This window comes from Catharus ustulatus, chromosome 4, assembly GCF_009819885.2.
Source record: "Catharus ustulatus isolate bCatUst1 chromosome 4, bCatUst1.pri.v2, whole genome shotgun sequence".
In the NCBI taxonomy this organism is placed as follows: Eukaryota; Metazoa; Chordata; class Aves; order Passeriformes; family Turdidae; genus Catharus; species Catharus ustulatus.
The window spans coordinates 51,199,417-51,222,596 of NC_046224.1; the positions used below are offsets into that span (position 1 = coordinate 51,199,417).

The following is a 23,180-nucleotide window of genomic DNA, read 5'->3' on the forward strand; positions in this document are numbered from 1 at the left end:
TATCACTTAAAAAAACATTGCAGCTCTGACCACAAAGCCACTGGCAAGAGTAGTTTGAGAAGAGTTATCTATCTACAACGATAAATAATAAAATAAAGCATCTTCCCTTTTGAATCCCAGCTGAGAGATTTTGCCAAGTGATCAAACTTGTCTGAACCTCGGAGCAGCAGCTTTGAAGTAATAAGAAAGAGATTGAAAACTTGCAGCCAAGAGCCGCACACACCTCATTAGGGTCCAGCCATGCGGGGAGGCCAAGCAGCAGCCGCCGGGCCCAGCCCCACATACCCGCTGGAAAGGGGCTGTGGGAAGGGGAGATAAAAGCGCCTTTCACAGTGGAAGTGCACTGGTGACATTTTTACGAGCGCCAGTCCCGAGGCAGAGCGGCCCTTGAGGCAGAGCGGCCCTTGAGGCAGAGCGGCCCTTGAGGCAGAGCGGCCCTTGAGGCACAGCGAACCTTGAGGCAGAGCAGCCCTTGAGGCACAACAGCCCTTGAGGCACAACAGCCCTCGAGGCAGAGCGAACCTTGAGGCACAGCGGCCCTTGCAGCACAGTGACCCTCGAGGCAGAGCGGTCCTTGAGGCAGAGCCGCCCTTGAGGCACAGCGGCCCTTGAGGCACAGTGGCCCTCGAGGCAGAGCCGCCCTTGAGGCACAGCGGCCCTCGAGGCACAGAGGCCCTCGAGGCAGAGTGGCCCTTGAGGCACAGCGGCCCTTGAGGCACAACAGCCCTCGAGGTAGAGCAGCCCTCGAGGCACAGAGGCCCTCGAGACACAGCAGCCCTTGAGGCACAGCAGCCCTTGCCACGCTGCATCAGCAGGGCAGGCTGCATGGGCCCTGCTGCCGCCATCCGCGCTCTCTGGGCTCCCCTGGCTTTTCTCATCCCTTGTGTTTTCATTTCTGAAGGAGCGAGTTTAACATACAGGGGTCTACCTTGCCCTGGCCATTCTCACAAAAGCCCTCCAAAATGAGAAACATATTTCTTAAAGACAGTGAGCCAGGCTCCCTGAGCTGGTTCAGCACAGCTCACATGAGACTTTCTAGTATAATTCAGAAAATTATTTTTAACGAAAAAAGAGAAAAAAACCCCAACCAAATCAAAACAAAAACAATAAAGCTTAACAGACTTGTAAAATGCTTTTTAAAATGTCTGAAGATTTTGATCATGGATTTTGCCACACAGACACTGGCAAGGCTGCGTGCTTCCAGCAATGCAGAGTATTTAACTTAGAGAGCTGAAGCTCTGGGTTTAATTTTCAGTTTCAGACTAAACAGCAGGTCTGCAGTGAAAGGCAGGCGACAGCTCCTGAACACAATGGGGCAATGGAAATGCTCTCACAAACTTTACTGATTGTGTAACCATGGAGCACCTCTTTGTGCAGACGAAAAAGTAAAATCAGAGAGGTTCATGTTGTTTTTAATAAACTCCCCCCATCCCTTCTCTTTTTTACTGCAAGAATTCAGCTGCTATTTTATTATGTAATGCTGCAGGCTAAAAATATATCCCTAATTTAAGCCACCTTGCCAATAAATCTACAAATACCAGGTAATCCAAAAAGGGTAGTTATGGTTTAATGACATTCTCTTCTTGTCATCTTAATATGTTCAACTCCTAAAGGATTTAGAGTGATGCATTTAAGGGTTTTTTTCAACTTCTTGAATATCTCGCACAATCTGGTGGAAAGTGTGAGAAAGTTTGGTCCTCCTCAGCGTAGAACAACGACCCAACTTTTTGGGATCCCTCTATGCAGCGATCCACAGGACAAAGCTCTCACTTTCTCAAAGCAAGATAACCTGATTCAAAGTGAGTGAGGTCTCAAATTTAATACATAATGATGATTTCTTTTTGATTATAGAATATTTAATGGGAATTTATTTTCCAATTGAACACATATACATTCTATAATCAAATCAGAGAAGGCATCCTGGTGGAAACATGTTCGAAACATGTTTATTTTACAACAAGACAGATTTACTGCAATTTATAGCTCAATGTTAATCTATTCTCCTCTTTCTAAACATACAAAAATACTAATATGAATTACAGTTAATGCCTCACTATATAACACAGTTCTCAGGAGACTATTGAAGTAATGTGTGAGCTCCCTAACTTACTGTAACTGTGTCTTTACTGTTCTGATTTCAGTTTCCAGAATTTGCTTCAAAATAAGCCTGAGAATCAGGGAAGGGGAGGGGGTGGAAACCATTCACTACCCTGAATTTGATATCTCCGGGGTCCTAGAGCTCACATGTTCCTTCTTTCCAGACTCAAGTCTGGTTTCAATGGAGCTCTCATTTTTCTTCCCACTAATCCTGCCGTGAGATCAACCATTGGTAACTCTGTGAGAAATTAAATACCAGGATGTGGGAAATCTGAGATCTGAATTCAAGCAGAATGTGGGTGATTAATTTTTTTATTTCTCTCCTTCTCTTTTCCCATGGTTGTTGTGTGGCAAATAACTCTTCAAACCTGAGATCAGAGATCAGAGATCAGCCCTAATGTGACTACATTGACAGAGTAGAGGCAAAGAACTACACTGGCAATATTATATCCCTCTCTAATATAAGCGTTAGTAATTTCCAAAGAGAAATTTCAGCCAATGTTTTCTGAAAACATTAGTGAATTTCAAGAAATGCTTTACAGTGGGATCAGCAGCAGAACATCATCACAGTGATGCTCACCATCTGCTGGAGCAGACTTCATAAAAAATTTAACATTTCTTGCATTGGGATCCCAATGAAAAAGGATCCATGAGACAGTTTGCTATGACAATGTGAGTATTACAATGCCCAGGCAGTGTTTTTTAAGGGCTTTTTTCTTCCTCACTGTGAGAAAAGCACATTTATTTATTTAAGTCCTGTAAGGATAAACCCAAGATGCTTACAAGCACTAGGCTGTGCAGAGATTTAGATCCTTCATGCACTGTTTGCAAAGCATTGATGTCTGAAAACCAGCTATGTACTTCTATAGCCTTCAACATGAAGTGCCTAGGACCATAATTCTCACTGCACGGTCTACCATGAGGTTGTGATACTCCTATACTGTCACAGTAGCCCCTTGCCTACAATATCCAATGAGCAATCAATCAATGACCATGGGCTCTGAATGGGCCCCCAAATTGCACCCTCTCTGTCACGGACTGTGTTTGTTGTCTGGGTTGCTTCACTCCATCTCAGCATAAAGGAACAGTCCAGTGAGAGCATCAATGGAAGTGATACAGAACAGAAGAACCAGGGAAAATGGTATTAAAGCATCTATCACAAATGTTTCACACTGATTATGAATCTTTCACCTGAGCTGTCCTCTCTGAACTGCAAGGGCGGAGGCAAGCTTATAGGTTCAGCCTGTCCATCCTAGCTTTAATGTTTGGCACAGGAGTCACAAGCTGAGGGACTGCCCATGGAGACCAGATGTCACGCTGGAGTAGCATGACAGCGCTGATTTCAAGGAACTAAAATACCAGAAGTGGCCCACAGAGTACAGTCAGAGTAGCTGAAAAATTCTCGTTATTCTTCTGTCCTAAGACTGTTATTTTGGATGACAAGTGGGTCTTATAATATATCCCAGATGTCAGGGAAAACCCAGAAAAAAATAATATATTGTCTTATTGCTTCCTTCCATAACATGTTTAAATATGTTAATAAGGGCTGAGTATATTGCTCTTTTTCCTAGCCAGACTTTATTAGTGCTGGTATGTGAAGACTGCAGCTATCTGAGCAAATTATTTAACAGACAAAAACTGTATTTTCATTGACCTTAACTTTGATTTTATTTACGCTTACCTTATTACACATCCATCACAGCATACTTAATCTTTAAAATAAAATTTGTAAAAGAATTTATATAGTCCTGAATTGGAACAAAAAAAATAGAGCAATTTCCAAGAATGGTTACACAGGTTTGTTTCCCATGTTTCTCAGTGCTAAAAATGAGCAAGGATATAACCCTGGAGTATCTGTTGATACGGGAAAAGGTTATCTTTCAGTGGTTTCAGCTGGATATGGAGAAGCAACAGTAATGCTGATTGTTGAAAATGCAGAGCCCCTTATGAGAAGCTCAGGAACCTCTTCACTTTCCTCCTGTGCAGCCTTCTGCACCTCATCTTTGCTAATTAGTATTTTGATTATTTTTATTACTACAAATCAAGAGTGATCATGCAGGTTGTTTCAACTTTCTGAGTATCACTCAGGAAATATCTTAAAATAATCCTTACTTTCAGGGAGTAGTCATGTGCTACTGAGAATCTTGTGTGTCTTGCATGACTTGTATTAAGCAAGATACCAAAGCTTTAGCAGCACTGACTCTTGCTACTCTTGAAAATCTCAGCCAAAATACATAGCAGGTGTATGCAAAAGTAGTGCTGTTTAATTTACTCTTGACTGGCACTTTTTTAAACACTGCCCCAGCCATGTTCCTCAATGGCGTTTCCCAAGTACACACCACAACCCTTCTTTTCTGGCTATTACTAGTGAGATTTCAGTTGGTGCCAAATCAGAGACAAGTTCTGAACTGGATGGAGTACCTCCCTAAACACCCTTTGTGGCCACAGCCATGGGGTCAAACAAAAAACCACCCTGCCCACAGATGTTGCTTGCCCACCTCAGGCTTCTTCCACAAGCAAGGAGTAGGGAGGGAAGAGGCAGGGAGTGGTTGAAGAGGAGTGTTGCTGGCTTAGGGAAATATTTTAGCCCACCCTTTCATTCTCTAGTCTTCTAGACTGCAACACCTACTCCCTGTGCTATGAAAAGAGTGGCTTAACAGCTGCAGTCCCTACAGTTTTACATCCCTACTTTTAGGGTAAGGTCTTGCCCAGCACACGGGAAAAGAGCAGGGACCTGAAAGCATGTCTGTGTTGAATGGGCAAATGTGTGACCAGTGCATTCAGAAAGCTGCCTCCTGCCCTAGAGCTTGCCTCAGGGAAATAAATGTGTGTTTGAGCTGTCAAGAACCCATTATTGCTCTTGTTCAGAGATGAAGGCTCCTCCTACATTGAACTAAGTCATAGCACTCCTGCTCGTTGATTGACTCATAAACTGGCTGACAAGGACATGACAGCTTCAAGTGGCACATTGCAGCAGGCAAGACTGAATCCCCTAGATAGCCCTTCACAAGTCATAAAGAAAAAAAAACCTTGCTAAATCTGATTCCTTTTTTGTCACATCAGATTAAAAGTGTGCGCGCTTTGATAACTTCTTTATGCAAGAAGAGAGCACCAGCACCTCAGGTTTAGTGGAAGGGCAATCAAGACATTGTAAGACTTGACTAAAACGGAGCTTACACAGCACAGTGCTGAGAAATAATGGTTTCAAAGGAAGCTATGCTGTCCTGGCACAGTGCTGCCTGGGGCATCTCTGTTCCTAAGGCAGTGCATGGGACACAGTGACAGGCAGCCCAGCCTACCTTGTAGACTACTAGTGCATTAAGAAAGTAGATGTATAACTCAGTCAGCATTTACTGACAGAATTATACATCGGAATTTACCAGATCTGTGGACACAATCACATAAAATCATGTTTCTGCTGCTTGATCACTCAGGCTCTTTGACCTTCAAATCCTGAGCTGCACTGTGTCTCAGGTTTAGGGAGAAGCACTAGGATCACTTGTCTCCTGGAGAGCTTGCCAGGATAGGAAATGGGGCTGCTGCTGAGGTATTTCCGATTTCTGACACTTTAAAAGTGACTGAATATCCTCCTGTCTTGAAGGGTTTTTAAAATCTCTTTTCTTCCGTTCCTTCTGGCAATATAATATCTCAATTTGCTTAATTTATTTACAAGTTTCTGGAAACAGTCATCTCAAAAATATTCCTCTATCATAGCTATGTAGTAAATGACAACCACAAATATTTAAAACCTTGGGTACCGCAGTCATACACTGATCTGGGTATTCAGGCATAGCATCATTGAATTACATTATTCAGAGTCTATTCAGAAGTTTTGTCATGTAAGTAAGAAAATATTTTCTGTCAGAAATACCTGACCTCTCCTTCTAGCCATCATTCTTTAGCCCAGCTTAGTGCTTCATCTGTTCACTGAAGTGGTAATTGCAACTTCTATATTTTCTCCCAGATTCTTCTTCTTTTTTTATTTCAAAAAACAGCTCTTTTCCTTTTTTAAAAAGTCATCAGACAAACTATTCAGTGTCTCCCTGTCACAATAAACCCATTATAAAAGAAAAAGGAAGACTGAATATGTCTTCTTTTGAAAACCACAAAAGTTGCCACCATTTTGCATTGAAAAGTGAAAGAAGATAAGGATGTAAAGCCCAGTACCCTCCATGAAATTCCATCTACTGCATCCATGAAGAAAGCTAGAGACTTTCTTTATTTCCCATGAGTTGCAATATATGCTTGCTCAGCATGTGTTCACATGGTACCAAGATCCTACAGTACATTAGAGGATGTGCTGGAGTGGCCTATGTAACACATACACATTTATCCTGTACTAAAGTACAAAGTTCTATGTGTTACTGGAACAGAAAGTTTTACATCTCCAGGATCTGACTTTTCAGGAGTTCCCCTGGGAACTTTCTCATTCTTTATATCAATAAGCACGCAAAAAGTCCATGAGACACAACATAGTTTGCTGAATGCAGTGGAAGGAGCAATGAAATCTCAGGCACTAGGTCAACTTTCAGGGCAGAGATTATTCAGTATTTCTACAGTCAAGGCTCAGTAGAATAGGACTGCAGTATTCCTGGGTTTGCAGGACACAGGGTGGCCTTGGACAATGGCACTCACTGTCTTGGATGTGTAAGTGCACCTGCTTGGATTTGTCATCCCTGTCTGTGATGCCGGAAGCTTCTTTTCAACCTTCCAAAGTGGATTTCTGAAGTATTCCTACGACATTTCTGTCTGTGACCTCCCAGAAGGAAAAAGGATGAATTCATGTATGTTGGCTAGCACTTACACAGAATGCCTGAAGCTTGTGGAAGTGCAGATTTTATTGTGTGGCACAGAGAGGTGATGAAGTATGTGCACCCTGGGACTGCTGGCCAGGGTGTGCCAGCATGTTAGCCCTGCCGCACAACCACCATGGGGCCCAGGCTCAGCTCTGCTAACGGTCTGCAGCTTTGTGGCTTCACACTAATGTGTGAACCACAGGTGCAGCTCCTGGGCTGCAGAGCCTGAGTGATGCTTTGTAGGCTTTTGGCATTTACTGTGTCCTACACCAAGTAGACATATGCAATAGATGCAACTTGAGGTGTGTATACATGTATCTATATTATGACTAATTTACATGCATAATTCTATTGGTACCAACATTGAGAAATGAGTAGCAGGAAAAAATATAGGATATCCAGATCTTCTTTCCCATAAAGAATATCACTTTCCTTTTTACTGCTTATTGTTGTTGGATTTCTTTATTTTTGGACATTGTTTTAAAAACATCTACTACGTTTAGCATTAGGTAGAGAAATATGCTTTACTTGTTCTTTTAGTGTACGTTTTCTCTACACTTTTTTGTGTACACTGTTCTATGTAGACTTCACTTGTACTCTTCCAACTGGTACACTTTTATTCTGATCTACATGCTGTCTTTCTGACTGGTATGCTGACTTTCAGATACAAAAGATTTACAAGCACTGAGATTTTTAAGAGCGGTAATAAGATTTTCAAAGGGCTGTTCTATGTTCATTGTATGTCTTCTCTGCAGAAATGATGAAAATAAAACATGTCCTGTTTCCAGAAAATTTTGATTGCTTTCATTGTGTTTTCCTAAAAACATCTATTTCCTTCATATTAATTTAAGTAGAGTGTAACTCCCCTACATGGCTGAATCAACAGCTGCTACAAATTGCTTAAAAATGAGGAAATGAAGAAATTTTTGTTTGGACAGTATATTAGCACACCTTGGTAAAAATATTACTATGTCATGACTGTAAGATCCAGCTGTACATTCTTTAGAGACAGAGCAGATTTCAAAGAGTCTTGTGCTGAGGTTTAGGCAAATATCTATGTGAAAGTGCTAAACTTATCCATGTCACAGAGTTATGCTGGCTCTTTTCTTCATTTCCCCAAGGAAGTGTGAGAGTGTGAGAGTATGCATCAGTGATCATCACAAAGATGTGAATAGACCACCATATTCAAAGGTTTCTATTAATGATATAGGTGTGTAGATTTCCAGTGGGTTTTACTGCTGCCATTTACTGCCTGGGTGATGTAAATCCTCAGATCTCTGGCAAAGTTTAAAGATATTGCAAAAGTTTACATAAACATCTATATGGCCCTAAACTGGACAGCTGATATCCATAAAGCGATTTGGAGCATGGCAGAGTCCTGCACGATGCTTATAATCTGGGAAAGGTTATAGGAACAGAGTTGTTACTTAGAAAATGAGAACTTTATCTGGTCCTACTGCTTCTGTACTTTTAAAAGTGACACAAACCCAAGAGACATACTTGCTAGCAGCAAGAACAAGAGTAAGAGTGATGTAAACTAACACTCATAGAAATCTTTGAGAATACACAAAAAACTCAAAGCACAGGAGACCACTCACAGGCCAAGGCTGAGCAAGAGTTCTGCCACTTCTACCAAGGCAGGCTCACCATCAACCAGCAGTTCTTGACTGCAACCTCTCACAGTCTCCACCAATGAAGAAAGTACACATTTCTAACTTAATCCAGACTGCCACATCGTAAAGCCATCTGGGAGGATATTTTGAAGGAAACAGATGGAAAAGGAAGAGATCCCTCAGTATGTAGTATAAGATTTACATTATCCTCCATGAACTTCCATGTAGTCCCCATGTTTATATAATTTATCACTATTTCCTTAGACAGCTCAGATTAGAAAGCCTGCATGAGCTCATGTTCTTGTTGTTAATTCCGAGTCTGAACCTCCCTTCTTTAAAGGGAAATTAGGTACTATTAAAAGAAATCAGAGAAAGGCAACCAGACCTGAGTGAAACCCAGCAGCATGAAGTTCTTGATCATCCCAGGAATTACACTGTTTTACCTCTCTTTCTTTCAGCCCCAGGAAGACACTGTCATGAGCATTTGCTCACAGTGATAAATTTTTGTTCTTTACCATACACCTATAACAGCCAAACTGCAATGTTGTGGTACTGCAAGCGTGAGAGCAGGGCCTGTTAAAACCAGTAAGGGTTGATCTAAGGATTAAAAACAGAAATGTTGTCTGTGTAAAGACATGGCATATAAATAAGGTGTCCCTTCACCAGTCAATTGTGTTAACTGGAGAGATCTAAACAGTCTTTTCTCTCCTTTTATGCATTCTTCTGTGCCTCCTTGCTTTCTGCACAAACACTTCCATTACTAAGGGGAATGCCAAAGCTCTTTCTTTTCTATGTCTCATTCTGTCTCTGCCTACAGAGGTACTGCTGAGGCACCACTGCAGCAGTGGTGGCATCCAGCTGGTTGACACACGCTACAGCATCCCTACCAAAATCACTGCTTCAGCAAATGGTCAGGAAAATCCATATGGGGAATGCTAGTGCTTCAGTTCAAATGCCTACATCCCTTTGCCATCAATTAAATCTGTCATTACTTTGCTCTGCTACAAAGCAACAGAGTCCAGGTCCCCTCTTTGTCCTCCTACACCCCAGCCCAGCTTTAGTCCCCGGTATTTCTTCCTGTCTTGCACCCAGGGTTGTGCATGGTTATTGTGCAAACACAACACTTGCAGGAGTCAGTGCCTGGGGAGCTTGGAAGTCTTGCAGCACTACAAAGCCATTGGCAGCAATAGTTTTCTGCTAGGCTAGGCTACAGCCATCAGCTCTAGACCCCCGCTTCCTGCTGACCTCAGTAGAATTGAGCTCTGATGCATACCAGAGGAAAAGGCAACATTAACAGCCTCCCGGGAATCTCTGTCTCCTGGATTTGGTCTCCTCTCTGCAGCAGGGTTTAGCCTCCCTGTCTCTCAGGTGCCACAGAGGAGACAGCTGGCGTTGTGCCCACTGGCAGATTTACTACCATGTTGTAGTAGAAATAGCCTGATTGTAGCAGTAACATTGGAAGGATATAAGCAAGAGACTGAGAGGAAATATCTTCTATTAGAACAGCCTGGTGTGTTCTGAATTGTGGGGTGTAGTCAAATCATACATAGTAAGTCACTGGGGACTTAGGCTGTGTTTTTTGCATAAGCTGGCCTAACAAAAGAACATTACCTCTCCTTGAAAAACTTAACCTTACTTGAAAGTACTACTACTTTCATCCTGTGTGCCACCTTCACCATTCAGAGACATTAATATTATTAGCTGTGCCATGGATTCATCATTGCTGTAACTGTATTGATTTCTTTTGTAGAAATCTGATTCCTGCACATGCTTTGGAGACTTACATCATTTTACTCCTTCAACTCATGGCCAGGATGTTTTCTGTTTCATATGCAACAGCTCCTAATTCAGATTGCAGTTGATATTATGACAACATACACTGTATAATAATGTATTAGAACCATAAGGCGGAAAAATGAAAGTATTATTCCTTTCTAAAAGCAGACCTCTTTCCAGAAGAGCAATGGACTCTTTATGCTCTTGACTCAGCAATCATTCATTTACGTGGAGATCCAGCAGCACAGCAGCACTGCTGAGCAGTGATGGACTTGCTCCCATGCCCAGAAGTTTTTCTCTGTTGGTGCACATATAATAAAGTGTTAGAGTTAGGTTCTTGTCGTTTTTAACATAGGGCAGCAGGCTGGGAGAAGAAAATGAAGTGGATTGTAACTGCAGTGTTTGACTGGTTTCATGACACCTTGTGGCTTGCATTTTTCCAAAGTGTTAAAAAAGAACAATACTACCCAACACAAAAAGTTCTGATGTGTTACTCTTTATGATGCATCCAGTCTAGTTACCAAGTTCAGCCTATTATATTTGGTGGGATTAGAGAATCCTTTAGTGTGATGATGCAGAGCGATGCAGAGTCCCCAGGCAGTGCAGAGGAGAGCCCCTTTATTGCAAAAACCAGGCCTTTTTAAGCAGTAAGCCATTTATCAGTTTATGCTGTTTTAAGGCACAACAAGCCCAAGCCAACCAACCATCATACACCACAATGTGGACACGGGGCAGTCATACAGCACCTCTCGCACATCTCTCTACCCTTATTCCAGCTGAGCCACTCCCATAGTTCCCTTCTACTTAGCCCAAGCAGCAGGCCTGAGCCATGATTTTACAAGGGTAACAAGGCCCGTATTTTATAAGGCTTTACCTAGAAAAGTAGAGAGAGGGTTTTATGCATATGTCCCTCCTTGCTGTAATGCAGTTCCCACCTATCCACAATCAGGACACACAAAGATATTTATTACATGCTGGACTCACACCACGGAAGTGCACATGTGCGTCTGCATTATCACTGCAAGGTAATCAATATAGAAAGAAGACAATTCTGAACAGGCACTGTCCACTGCTTCCTCCTCTCTTTCCCAAGGGCCACCACATTAATTCTTCTGGTGGTTGTGCTCAGCAAGCCAATACCCGTCCCCCAGTTCATATGATTGATGCATTTCCCTTCTTTTTTACAGTAAAAGAAGCCAGCTGACTGAAATACTGAAAAATTATTTCACTTAAAGTAGTCTAAATAATTTAAATTAGCTTTTCTTACCTGAGCAGGCTTCTTTTGAACCACTTGTTGAGGCTGAAAAGTAAAACAAAGCCACAGTGAGAAACAAAAGTAAGTGAGAGCACTTAATTATGATTTTATGAACACTAGGAAAAAATATTTTCAACAATAGAAAACACAGGAAAAGCACACAGTCAGAAATGGAGAGATGAACATACCCAGCTCTCACACCCATCCTCTTCTAGACCTAAAACTTTGCTCTGAAGTAGTTTGTATTACTGTGGATGAAGAGGCTTATGTTAAGTTTGTATAATTAAAACCAAGATAAAATCTAATTTATCATGTTACATCTTTCAGCTCTTCTATGGTATTACTGCTTTAACTTATCAGCCCCTGAGAGTGACCTGATTTTATGACTACATTTTGTTGTCTCCATTGCTGCTGCTCTTACGACATTCTCAGCTGTGAGTGGAGTGCCCTGCTGTGGGGAAGCCCTCCCTGTTCATCACCAGCAGGGTCAAAGCTCCAGCAGAGAGGTGAAGGATACATAACCCATTCCTAAGACACAGCTTCCCACTTGACCAAAGACACCCTTGCCAAAATCAAGGAGACTGGGATGGACAGTGGTTCCAGCCCTTGGGAATTCTGGTTTGAGACCTTCAGCTGCATGAAGGTGATGCTGTGCTGACCCTTGCAAGCCTCTTGGAGTGATTACGGGGATGCTCATCATTGGCCACACTGGCTGTGTCCACCTGCCTAGGCAGGACCTGGTGGCACCACCATGGATTCTCAGCAAGTCTCTCTCCTGGCTGAGCCCACCCAGGACTGGGAAACACAGTCCTTACATGAGTCAGGAGACCCACCAAAGTGGCAGTGTGCTTCATCCCCACCTGGGAGGAGTACCAATTAAGGAACAAATACAGACGTGCTCAAAATACACCAGCACTGCCCAGATGATGATGACCCTTGTGGGTGCTAGGAGCAGCATGGGACAATAAGACCACAGATAAAGGATGAAATCCCGAATGCAGAAAGGACAAAAAGGCTTTTCTTACTTCAGTAGGACAAAGTTGCTGCCTGACCCCCTCCCCCGGACATTCTGTTTTTAAAGTCTATGAATCGCATCCAATGATTTTCTTCCTGCCCTTCCTTCCTGCTTTTTCCTAATCCCAGCCATGATTTTAGTGCCTTGCTTGGCCAGAAGCCAACATGCCATTCCTCTGCCAAAAACCTAATTTTCATGACAGTGTAGTAGGAAATAACTGGAATATTTCTGAATAAGCAGTTTAGTGTAACTGGTCTTTCAGAGCAGTATTTCAGTGGGAAGGATCAATGAAAATGTAAATTAAATGTAACTGATTAAATTCAGGCTGCCCACTACAAGTGTCCCATTTTAACAAGAGATGCTTTGTTTATTTCAGCCTTTTTGTAACTCAGTGGAATCCTACTGCTCTTATATTTTTGTATATAACAGGCTCCAAGTTCTCCTCTCAAATAAATATGAGAAGAAAGAAACTATGTGATGACTGGGTCTGTCTTTAAACTTCAGGGTGGACCCTTTCTTTTTCCATTAAATTTCCTTGCAATGGAGAAGCTATTATCAAAGCACACATTTTATTGATGCCTTCTCCAGGTGGACTGCAGGCCCTGAACTCATTAATGGACATTTGCTGCCCTTGGACAAAGGAATGATTTGTTTCAAAGGAATGTCTTACAATTACTCGTTGAACTCTTCTGTATACAGCTAATAGTGTTTTTTTACTTTATTTATTTTTTTCTTGCCTGTTGATTACACCTGTACATGTGTCTACTCCCAAGCCACACGAAATGCACAGACATTTTTAGAGGCTGACTGTTTACTCCAGCTCAGAAATCCTTATATATATTTGGCCGTGCACTCTATGTTCATGTGACTCTCACTCACTGTAGCTCAATGAAATCTTCTGAAAGAGCTGCCAACTCACCATATTTTCCATGAATTAGGTCCTGACACTTCAATGAGAGGAAAGACAATATCTGAAACAAGGCCAGCTCTGGCTTTCTGCCTAGTATGTGTCACAGTAATTCTACCAGCTGCCCTTCTACACAGCAGTTCATACTTTTCAGACCACCAAAAAGCCCCTTGAATACTTTCAGTGATGGCTGGGGATTGAGCTGCCAGCATGTTTTCCCAGCCTCTGGCACCCAGTGGTTTTGGACTGGACCTTGAAAGTTTTCTTGCATGTGTTTGTTTTGTTTCGTTATTTTTATGAATGGCTTCCACAGGGGACTCGGACTCTAGCACAACCCTATCCAGCCATTCATAAAAAGCAGAGGGAAAATACTGTACTTCGCCCAGTTGGAAACTGTCTCTGATACTGACCAAGGCTTTCAAGAATTTTAGTCATTCAAGACCTTTGCTATCGTAGTGCTTCATGTCGAGAGCTCCTTGGCAGTGCTTGCTTACTGCCGGCTAGGTTTGCACTGGACTTGGGATCTGGAGTTCAGCAGATGTTATGCTTGCTCCCTTAAATGGAAGAAGCTTAGCTATGCAAGCCCAGAAGCAGGGCTCAGTCCCTCAGCCACCATTAGTGGCACACACCACTGACATGCTGGGAGCTGTGCCCACTCATGTCACATTGAGAGCTCCAGCTTGTGGCAGCTGAATCACTCCAAGTGCCAATTTGAAAGGCATTACTTTTCCTGCTTCAGCCTGGCTGAGTGGGGAAGGTGGCTGGACATATAAATCTAGTGAGGTCCAGTCCTGTGAGGACTAGTGCCTGCTCACTTAGGTCACCCAGACCAGAAGAATAATAAGAAATTCAGGAATAATAAGAAATTTCCCAAGCACTCCTTCAATCTCTTTAACTGTTGTGGATGTGATGCCTTTGGAACCATTGTGACACACTGTAGATACTAACGCTTCAACTTGCTAAACTTTGTGTTTACAGAGTTAAAAGATCTTTTCAGGGCTTTGAAAGTGACACCTCTGATTCACAAGTGTTCCATCTGCATGTTCAATTAACTGGAAAGAAAGACAATCTGTCTTGATTATGGAAAAGACTATAAGATAGTCATGGACAAGAGACTTTAATTAGGTTCTCTGGAGTAAAATAAAGTTGTAAGCAAGAAACAAGAGCTCTGAACTATTAGGTAGTGTCCCTGCTAGGAGCCTGAAGAGTAAGATGGCAGAGCTTCTACTCTGTCAGAGGCTCTCTCACTTACGTTAGCCATCTTAAGAAGAGATTTGTGCAACACAGCGCTTCACATTTAATTTTTATCCTAAGTTTGAAAAACAGCTATTGTACACCACTTGTATCAGCTGATACATACAGTTCCATACACTTGAAAGCAAATCAGGGTTTTTTACATCATGTGCAAGTACAATTCAACACTAGGTATCCTTTTAAAATATGTATGAGACAGAAAGAACAAGTGACAGTGTTGGAAAAATCCTATGATCATGTCATTTGAACATCTATCAAACAAGAACAAATCCAAAATGCATCAGTATTTCTTTTGCCATATTTAAAATACTAAGTATGTGAGGTAAGGCAAAAGATAATAATTTAAAACTTGAGGACAATATTCCTAACTTTGAACAGGAAAAGCCCCACAAAATGCCTGAAAAGGAGAATGCACAACATTTTGATGGTTTTATCTTTGCTGTAAGTTTTGAATGTTAAAAGCCCAACTGTTTCTCTTCTATACTTCTTCCACTCTTCCTCTGTCACATATCCCTCATTTTGTTATTTTTTATTTTCAAATTTACTTTATGTCAATATCATAAATGTATCCTTACAGCTCATAGTGGTCAAACAATTTCTTTGCTTTCCATATGAGAATAAAAGAACAGCTTCTCATGATGAGTTCATATTCATCTTGTACCAGCAATCTAAAGTTGTATCAAATTCAATTTGTCACACTTCTCATTCACAGAAGTCCTTCTTATCCTACGATTTTTCCTAGTGCTATAAAGCTAAGGAAGGAAAATGGAAGGTTAAGGGTAAATCTACATCAACTAGTATGAGCAATGCTGGAAAATTTTTAATGATCAGAAATAAAAGCATTGGTTTGAATGCATATCACCCCCTAACTGCTATGCCTGAAGCTCCAAGGCTAAGCTGCACACACACTCTTAGATTTTCTGTTCGTGTCTTTCACTTTAAACTGAGTATTATGAAGATGTCTGATTGATGCTTCTTGGCAACAGTGACTCTCTGTTTTTTCCAACAGCTTGACACAGATAACAGATTTGCATGGAGGTAGCTCTGCTGGGGATGCTAAATGGCCATGAGAGAAACTAATACCCACTTAGGATGCCATTTATAGTGCTGACAGCTCAATGTTGTGCAGAGATTATTAAAATAATTTCATAGGTCATCCAAACACTTGTAGTTCTAAATTAAAAGATGAGTAAAACCATATTTGGTCTTTTTGTCTACATACCCTCGGAAAATCAGGAAGTTCATATTATACCAGTTGAAACCAATATAATCCAAAATAAATCATGTCTTACAAGCAGTTCCATATGACAGCAGAGTAGCTACCATTCAGCTCTACAGCTTTAATTGGTTTGAGTCCAGCCTTTCTCTCCCTCTTCCAGCACAGAATGATACAGTGCTGGGACCAGGGGCCCACAAAGACTGCCAGGAAAACCTCATCTTCCAGCCAAAGCCACTTGAAGCTTCCTGATCATCAGCAGAAATCTTCCTGAAATTGCATGGGATGATGTGCCTGCCATTCACTCCTCGGGTCTAGGTATGCTCATAGCTTGCTTTAGTAATAATCTCCCTTTTGAGGCAGTAGCACAGTTGCCTTTTTATCCCATCAGTACTGAGGGACTTGTGTTTTGGAAGCACAGGTCATGAATTCTCCTGCCTCCATCACATGTTTGCAGTCAACTGGCAACCGTAGTGTCTGTGTATGCACACTGCTGTGGGTCATTAGAATCTAATAGCAAAACCATCTGGCCCTTAGAGTTCAAAGGAGATTTCACAGTTCTCTGTGCAGTCTCATAAATGAGGCTAATAGTAATCTGTGGAGATTTCTGGCAAAATCTGTGAAACTATTCTTTATTTTCTATCCTTCTTGGCACTCCTCTGAGTTTTTAATACAAAGTCAAATAATTGAAAAAATATTTTATTAGCTTCTAAACTGACCTTCCCTGACTGATGCTGGAAAAGCCTGCAACATGTCAGAAGCTGCACCAGTTAGTCGATGACAAAGAGTATTTCTATTCCACTTGTTGGGGATAGCAGAGAGCATCAGAGTTTTAAAAGAGTGACTTTTAATAGTTATTTGACTAGCATAAAAATTTTATATATAATTTGGTAAATTCAAAGCACACTGATTCAAATTATTCTTTTGGTAGTCTTAAAATTCAGGCAGTGGCACATACATCCAGTTAGGTATGTATATATACAATGGAAGACAAGAAACTGACTTCATCAGCGTTAGGACTTCATATATTTTGTTTAGAGAAAGCTACCTTCACTACAAAATATCTGTAAGGTGCTTCATTTGGAATGGTTTTACGTTCTGAGAGGAATAAAAGAATGAAAGAAATGTATTTAAAAATCCCATTTTGTTTTCTTTTATGCTCACATAATCCATTACTTCTCAGTTGTTTGACCCAACCTTACTCCCACCATTACAGATCTTGACAAGTACAAATTCAATGGTTCAAACAGGAAGGGAAAACCCATCATTTTATTCATCTGCTAGCTGAACTGTTAGTTCAAGCACAACAATATTCCAGTGAGTTTATCAAGGATATAATCAAAATTATTTTATAATGTTTCATCCAATATTAGTTACATTTAGGGCATCGCAGTTTATGAAATATCCATTTAATGCACCTTGTATCTGTGCTTCAATACAATAAGCAAAGTTTAAATTGGTGTTCTCATCTAGAATCAATACAGCTCGTCAGCAGAAGGATTAGCTGCTGCTGATTGCTCCTCTTCAGAGCCACTGCTGCTCTGTAGGATTTCCCTGTTACTTCATTATCATCTGTCTCACACTTGATAAGCTTTCCTGATGCATTTTGCTTAAGTTTAGTTTGGCACCCTCTGCACTTTGCTGCTAAAATATTAAAAAGCATTTTCTGTCTTTCAGAATAATTCTAGCACACAGTTCAGCATTGAGGTTTCCTTGATACACACCTACGGAAACATGAGCTGGCTCTTTTGTCTGGCAAACTTCATATGTGTCTGTCTATTTATAACTCCCTACACAGACAGACTATTGAGAAAGCCAGAGGGGAGGTTTCAGTCATTCTTAGCTACAGCACAAAGAAGAAACCTTACATTTTAGTAGACAGAAATAAATTATAAGTTATTTGCAAAGAAACCAAGCCCTCATTATTCAGGGATAAACTGATCAGAAACTACTTAGCTTTATACCTTGCAGACTTGTCCAGACAAATAACTATTGTGCAACTGTTTATCTCCAGACTATCTTGTCTGTTTGGATACAGCAACTCCTGTGTCCACCGTGCATTTCTCTTGGCCCATGTGGAAATGATTTTTGGTCACTGCTAAACAGGCTAGATTTGAATTGATGACCTAGAGGTGGAAAGCACTGTATCACATTACATCTGGTTCTAACTTTGGGTTTAGAGTCTTCTCTCTCTTCTTACTCAGGCACCTCCCGCCATATGGACTGAAAACCCAGGGCAGTTTCTGCTGCAGAAGTTATTCCCACTGGAACCACTGCATGGAGAGCTTACCAGAGCTGCAGGACTGTCAGCAGTGGACTCATCTCTGGACCTGACTGCCAGGAGCTCCTGAATGCTCTTGACCTTTGCACTGATCTCCAGTACAGTTACAGAGTAAATACCATAGGGAAGTCCCAAACAAGCTGACCTGCTGCAAAATCCACTGCTGTTTGGAAAGTGAACTCTGAACTTCAGTGGTTTTGCTCAAAATGTAACTGTTGTCAGGTAACATTTCCCTTTATGGCCTTTGATGTTCACTCATCTCAATTTTAAGGTCACAAAGACATAAACGCATTCAATAACAGTGTCTTTGTGTCATTTAGAAACCTGAAATACCTGCAGCCCATTTTCCACAATGTAGGCTTAGATACAAACAGTCAAATGCAAGCTTCTGCTAACAACAGGTCCAAGCTTGGAAACAGGAATGGATAAAGAACTGAAGTGGCAGTGACTGAAAACAAAAGGTGAACTGCCCTGATGGGCAGACCTGAGACTGTAGCAGTGTCCCAGCAGTATTGGGTGGAAACTCTGTCCCTGGCTATACACCAACACCCAGGTGATGATGCAATGGCCACGCCACAGCCCAGACTTGTACTTCTCAAGAGGAGAATACTGATGAATATACAGTATGCACTTCCATTGGTCCCCAGGCACCTTCACCACTTTGGAAAGGTAGCCATCCAAGCTACCTTGAAGGTTGTGAGATTAGAGCCAAGCAGTCTGTGACTGCCCTTGGGTAATTTCCCAGTGGCGGTCTGTGGCATTTCTCTTCAGTTTAGCTGCATACCAGAAGAGCTGCTGCCTCCAGATATTTGCACATGCTTTAGTGAGACACATCTCAGCCAGAGCAGGACAGCATCAGAGTGGGCTCTGTGGGAAGGCAGGCACAGTGATCACCCTAGAAAGCCTTCAGACTTTGCCAACAGGAGAAAACAACCCATTCCAGGACCTCTGACTGGCTTGTATCTACACCACCTTTCCTCCAGACTGCCTAGAAGGAAGGGTCCTGGGTTTTGCCACTTCCTTAACCACATCTGTTACGTGGCAGAGGACAAGATGGTGAAGGAAAGCAAGCTCCCAGCTGCACAGCACAGACGACTGTAGGGCTGTGCTGGAGGCTGGCTGTGTTCAGGCACTGTTCAGTCACTGAGCACAGACACAGCACTGGTACTGCTAGGAAGAGCTCTCTGCCCCCTCATCTGCACAAACTAGGGTAAGGATACAAGGGGTCTTAGGCAGCCATTTTTGCACAGTCATTTCTAGTCCTTCAGGGATATAAAGCATCTTGTACAGAACTTATGTGGTCAGACCCAGGCATAGCCCTCAGCTCCTGCAGGAGCTTCCTCTTCCCATTCAACCCATTGCCTCCCTGACCTCCCATTGCCCTCTGACGGCTGGGCAGGGCTTTCCTCCAAAGAAAAAAGCACACAGGGCAAGGAAGTCAAATCGCCTGTGCCTGGCTGATTTTCTGCAGCTGAGGATCTGGCCTGAGGCACTTCTCTTGAACTTCTTTGTCTGAGCAGATCCATTGGTAGCCACATGGTTGGCTGGGGATGTTTTTTTATGTCTGGGATATACAGATGTCTGATAGCTGTCTGTCTATCGAATAGATTTGATAATTATTACTGCCTCCAGGACACTGATGCTGCTGAGAGTGTCGGTCAGAGTCCAAACGACATTCTGGCATAATTTCATAAAGAAGTCAGTGTCCAAAATAGAAATAAATTTTCCATGCACTTGAAATATACCAGGGGCTTGGTGGAGAGTTGTTGCAATTAATCCACTTCCTGGCTTGATATATTTTGGGAACATTCTGGTGTGTGGTATGTTAAATACTGAACTCAGTTTATGTTCTTATTTTTAAATGGAAATTACATTCATTATGTCCAAAAGCATGATTTCTAGGTCCTTCTTGCAAAGCAGAAAAAACCCTCCATTCCATTGCATTTCTGGTGTGATTTTACTCATTAACAGCAATTTCATCACATGCATCATTGCAAAATCCATGCAACAGAGTAGTGTATTTTAAAAGACAATAGCAAGCAGCTTTTTAAAAAATCTAGCTAGAACCCATTTAATAAATTATTGCATATTCAACATCTATCCTATTGTCAATATCCTATTGTCAGCCTCTCAACAGCAGCAGAAATATGAATAGTGTCTGAGTACACATGCTTCCCTTGATCTGAAAGAGAGTGAAAAAAGGGGAAGAGAGGGAGGAAGAAAGAGATTCTGCTCTTTATAACCCTGGAGTAATTTTGGAGTTGTTCATTTATATCCCTGAACAGACTCTGAATTTAACCCAATCTAGGAGAGAAGAATTTGACTGTAATTTTACAGGACAATTATCTGACTGTCTAGCAATAGTTATTTAATAGCCTCTTGGAAGCTACATGTGACCTAAAGATCCTATTTGTTGCTTGGATCTAACAATGTGAACATCAAACGTATGTGTGTAAGGTATGCACACAAATCCCCTGCAGATTTTTTCATAATAGTACTGAAACCTGACACCACATCAAGAATGCAGCGCCTGGAGCACCCTACTACAGCCCCACTGCCTTGTAAAGCTTAACGTGGTTTCCTTGCTCACAGAGCTCCATCCACCACTTGGAAAGCAGCCCGCTTTTACATGTTAGTGTTGCTAAGGAGGGCTTGTGAGCATTTTAGCAAACGCAGGTCATTTCAGAGAATAGGACTGTTGGATATTGATTCTCAGCTCCTGAAAACTCTCCTGTAATTTGTTGCTTCTGTTGCTGAAGTGACATAACCTAATTTTTAATGCTGCAAAAAAACACAGCTAAATTCCCTCCTTGGGTAAATTCTGCCCTTATTTCCAGAGTTTACTGAAAGAGCTAAATGCTTCCATCTTCCAATTAGTTACACTTTATTGTGCTTGGAACCTCTGTGGTTTGGGACATGCCAAAAACATACCAGTTGGTAGTATCTGTGGCTAGGTGGTCCTGGCAGCAGAGGTGAAAGCAGCTTGCTGGATGAAAGAAGAAAGAGAGTTGGTCTCCAAATGCTGCTGTAGTTGGCAGAGAGAGGCATATTCTTTCCGGGAATTAGGTGTTTGTTTTGCAGCTGAACATAATCCACCTTGGTGAGATCAGGTATTATATCAGCACCAGATCACTCATCAGCAGCTGCAAGATCATTCTAGCATTGGCAAAGATGTGGCCAAGGATACTGAGATACTCTAGATATTGACAGGTAAGGGTGATGGTGTGGAGCAAGGTCCTTCTGTTGGTGGTCGGTAGGCTGCTCCCAGGCATCTAAGCATCCCCACATTCCATGGTTGTGACTGCCCCATCACTACAAGGAAGACCTTCTCTTCAAAGTCTTTCTCTTGGGAACATGACAGTGTGCCTTAAGGCAAGTCCCATGGACACCAGAGGTTGCTGTAAGCCCACTGCTCTCCCAGGCCATCCCCATGACCAGCAAAGAGGTCACCAGCAAAGGAAGGACAGCAACTGGAGGATTGGTGAGGAAACATTGCATTGCTTGTGCCATTATGTGTACACCCAGGAGCTTCTGGAAATCTTTGGCTAGTGGGGAACAGTGCTGGGAAGTTTTGGTTGGGTTGCATAGTGGGAAAGATGCAAAAGGATGGGATGAAGGAATGAAAAGTGGCAAGCAGAGAGGGCAAGAAAGAATGGGACCAAACACATACTACCTTCTCTGCTTACACACAAATGGGAACAAGGTCTCAGCACTGCCATTTATGTGCAAGGAACTGAGAGGAAAACCAGAAACACATTGTTCATATTTCTTTTTGTCCCAAGCTCACTAGGTTGGCAGTATTGTTGTCATACTTTTGGCTTCTTCCATGCTCTCACAGCGTGTGCATTGCTGACATATTTTGAGGATTTTGTGGGGTTTTTACAGAGAGCAATGGGGAAGTTTGGTTAGAAAGAATCTTCTTAGGTACCAGTGGATTTTTCAGATTTTGGGATCAGATGCATTTTTGTAGGCTTCATCCTCTCAGATCACAAAAAAAGGCCAACAGAAAAGCAAAGGCCTGTAAAAAGCAAAGGGACTGTATTGCCCTGGAGAGTGAAGGATTCCACCCCACCTGCACGGCCGATGACAGGAGGATCCGCAGGAGGATGTGCTCTCCTGAAGAACTCCAGCCATCTCTCAGCACAGCAATCTGTGCAGGAGAGGGTCTGCTTCAGCTTTATGGCTGGAGGCACTGGCAACAGGATAGCCAGGATATTCACTGTTTATTATACAAGCACTTAAAAAGGGTGGGAGACAGTGATGGGATAAGGAGCTGCCCATGCCACTTTGCCTTTCATCACCTCTCAGGATTGGGCTAATTTAGATGCATTTACATAATAAATGTGTGGCCTTTTCAGCCACATTTTTTCACTTTAATTTCAGCCCGCCCTTGTTGACACATGCCCTTAGCAATTTGTGGTTATTTTCCTTATTCTGCACTGTGGAATTGTCCTCAATTACAGCTTTTTCTTTCATAGATAAGCAAATACGTAGCTCATAAAAGTGATATAGTCTAGCTCTATTTTACTTAGTAAATACTGTTGTTTTTTTTTTGTTGTTTTGCTTTGGGGTTTTTTTGGATTTTTTTTATTTTTTAATTTATTCTCTATTGAAAAGACAATGCTTTGTTGACTGTAAACTGGTCTACAAGTACGAAACAGATGATTTCATTACTCTTCCGGATGCATCATCACGGTTTCAGGCAGCTTCCTGACTGCCAAGAAAGTCAGAACTCTCATGAGATCTCCACAGTGGGATTTTATTAATACACATTCTGTACCTCAGGGGCAACCCACCCAATAACTAAGTTCCATATAGCTCTTAGAAGCATCAGTGTCCTCCCTCTCCTTACTCCTAGGTGCGATGGGCCCAACTCTTGGGCTGGGATCAGTTGAATGGTCCCTTACAGAGGTACTCAAGGGCTCTGTGCTCAACTCTACATATGACTTAATGAGTGATGACAAACCTTT

The 23,180-nt window shown here is 42.0% G+C and overlaps 1 protein-coding gene across 1 annotated transcript in view; it reads right to left on the reverse strand.

The window, feature by feature from the left end:
- The window catches only part of HMGA2 (high mobility group AT-hook 2), a 110,451-nt gene that overhangs the window by 11,403 nt on the left and 75,868 nt on the right, over positions 1 to 23,180 (reverse strand). Inside the window, exon 4 of the mRNA XM_033056835.1 lies at positions 11,550 to 11,582. Within this exon, the coding sequence (XP_032912726.1) occupies positions 11,550 to 11,582 (33 nt within the window). The remainder of the gene's footprint in view (positions 1 to 11,549; positions 11,583 to 23,180) is intronic.